Source organism: Austrofundulus limnaeus, unplaced genomic scaffold (genome assembly GCF_001266775.1).
Source record: "Austrofundulus limnaeus strain Quisiro unplaced genomic scaffold, Austrofundulus_limnaeus-1.0 Scaffold2058, whole genome shotgun sequence".
In the NCBI taxonomy this organism is placed as follows: Eukaryota; Metazoa; Chordata; class Actinopteri; order Cyprinodontiformes; family Rivulidae; genus Austrofundulus; species Austrofundulus limnaeus.
The window spans coordinates 45,208-46,974 of NW_013954460.1; the positions used below are offsets into that span (position 1 = coordinate 45,208).

General features: G+C 39.5%; 1 protein-coding gene across 1 annotated transcript in view; it reads left to right on the forward strand.

The window, feature by feature from the left end:
* Positions 1-1,661, forward strand: part of LOC106536965 (zinc finger protein 32) — a 5,361-nt gene extending 3,700 nt beyond the window's left edge. Inside the window, exon 3 of the mRNA XM_014034327.1 lies at positions 430-1,661. Coding sequence (XP_013889781.1) covers positions 430-1,454 — 1,025 coding nt within the window. The 3' untranslated portion in view covers positions 1,455-1,661. The remainder of the gene's footprint in view (positions 1-429) is intronic.
* The last annotated feature ends 106 nt before the right edge of the window (positions 1,662-1,767 follow it).

Consider the following 1,767-nt stretch of genomic DNA (forward strand, 5'->3'; position numbering starts at 1 on the left):
AAAACTCAGAACATGAATTATTTTTTAAGTTTTGTGATTAAAACTTTGATTTGAATCTCATTTTTGAAGCTTTTCTGTAAATAACATTCAAACAAACAATACATATAGAAACTTCTGATCAATCTAGATCATTTTCAGACTTAAAATAATGTACAGATTTAAGCCCTGCCAGCTTTTGGTCAAACCACAGCTACATCTGGTTTAGGCCCCGCCCACTCTGAGWACAGATACAGGTAATTTAGATGGTTGAACAGATACAGATACAGATAGTGGTGTACTCGCTCATCCCTAGTTGATACCCTCAAACAAAAGCTGAAAGTCTTTATTTACATGTCTATAAAATACCTATAACTTGAATATATTTCAGTAAACAAATACAATAAACTTTGTGTCAGTATACTTATGGATCTAACTGTACATATGTTTCAGGGGTTCCTGCAGGTGTTCAGGAGTTGGTACTCATTAAAGAAGAAGCTCCTGAAGAGCAGAGGCCTGATGTGGACCAGCAGGACCAAGAACACCTCCATATAAAAGAGGAAAATGAAGAACAATGGACCAGTCTGGAAGCAGAGCAGCTCAGTGTGAAGGAGGAGACTGATGCCACCAGCTTTTCATTCACTGCAGTTCCTGTGAAGCCTGAGGATGATGAAGATAAACCTTTGTTCTTACAGCTTCATCAACACCAAGTTGAAGTCAGAGAGCTTCCAACCAGCAGCTCAGCTGACAACCTGGAATCAACAACTGGTGGAGAGTCCTGTGGAGGAGCAGAAACTACAGGAAACCAAAATCTGAGTTCTTATGAAGATGATTCTTCACACACTGAAATCATTAGGGCTGATGAAAGTGATTCTAACTCTTCAGAAATGGAAGTCAGTGAGGATGATGAAGAACATGATGATGTGAACAACCTTGACTCTCAGCTGAAACATTTAGCAGACTCTGGGTCAAAAACCGAAGACCTTGATAGAGACTGTGAGTCTCCTCCCAGCAGGGTTCCTGAATCAGGTGTAAAAAACAACAAAAATGGACGGAAGCTAATTTATTGTGAAATTTGTGGGAGAGAGTTTATCACGAAGTGTAATTTGAGCAGACACATGAGAATCCACTCAGGACAAAAACCATTTAGTTGTGAGCTGTGTGATCGAAGGTTTAGCCAAAAGGCACATTTAAATGCACACATTAGAATCCACACAGGACAGAAACCATTTTGTTGTGTTATGTGTGATCGGAAGTTTAGCCGAAAAGGAACGTTAAAAAGACACATGAGGATCCACGCAGGACAGAAGCCATTTTGTTGTGAGAATTGTGATCAAAGGTTTAGCAAAAAGGGGCATTTAAACAAACACATGAGAATCCACACAGGACCGGAATCATTTAGTTGTGCGTTGTGTAATCAAAAGTTTACTGCAAAGAGCAGTTTAAACAGACACATGAGAATCCACACAGGACAGTGAGCTGTGTGATCAAAAGTTTATTGAAAAGTCACATTTGACCAAACATAAGAGAATCCACACAGAAAAAAATCAGGAAAGCCCAGATGATGATGCCATGGCTGTGGAAACTTTGAGAGGTTAGTTCACAGCATTGGAGTAATTACAGACACACGTAAAAGCTCATCTCAAAAACAGGTTCTTTGTGTGACACTTCAAGAAACAAAAATTAAAAAAAAATCTGCCTTCAGGAAGAAAATTGTTGATCTGAAAAATTGTGGTTCATCCTGGGGTGTGTGTGCGTGTGTGTGTGTGTGTGTGTGTGTGTGTGTGTGTG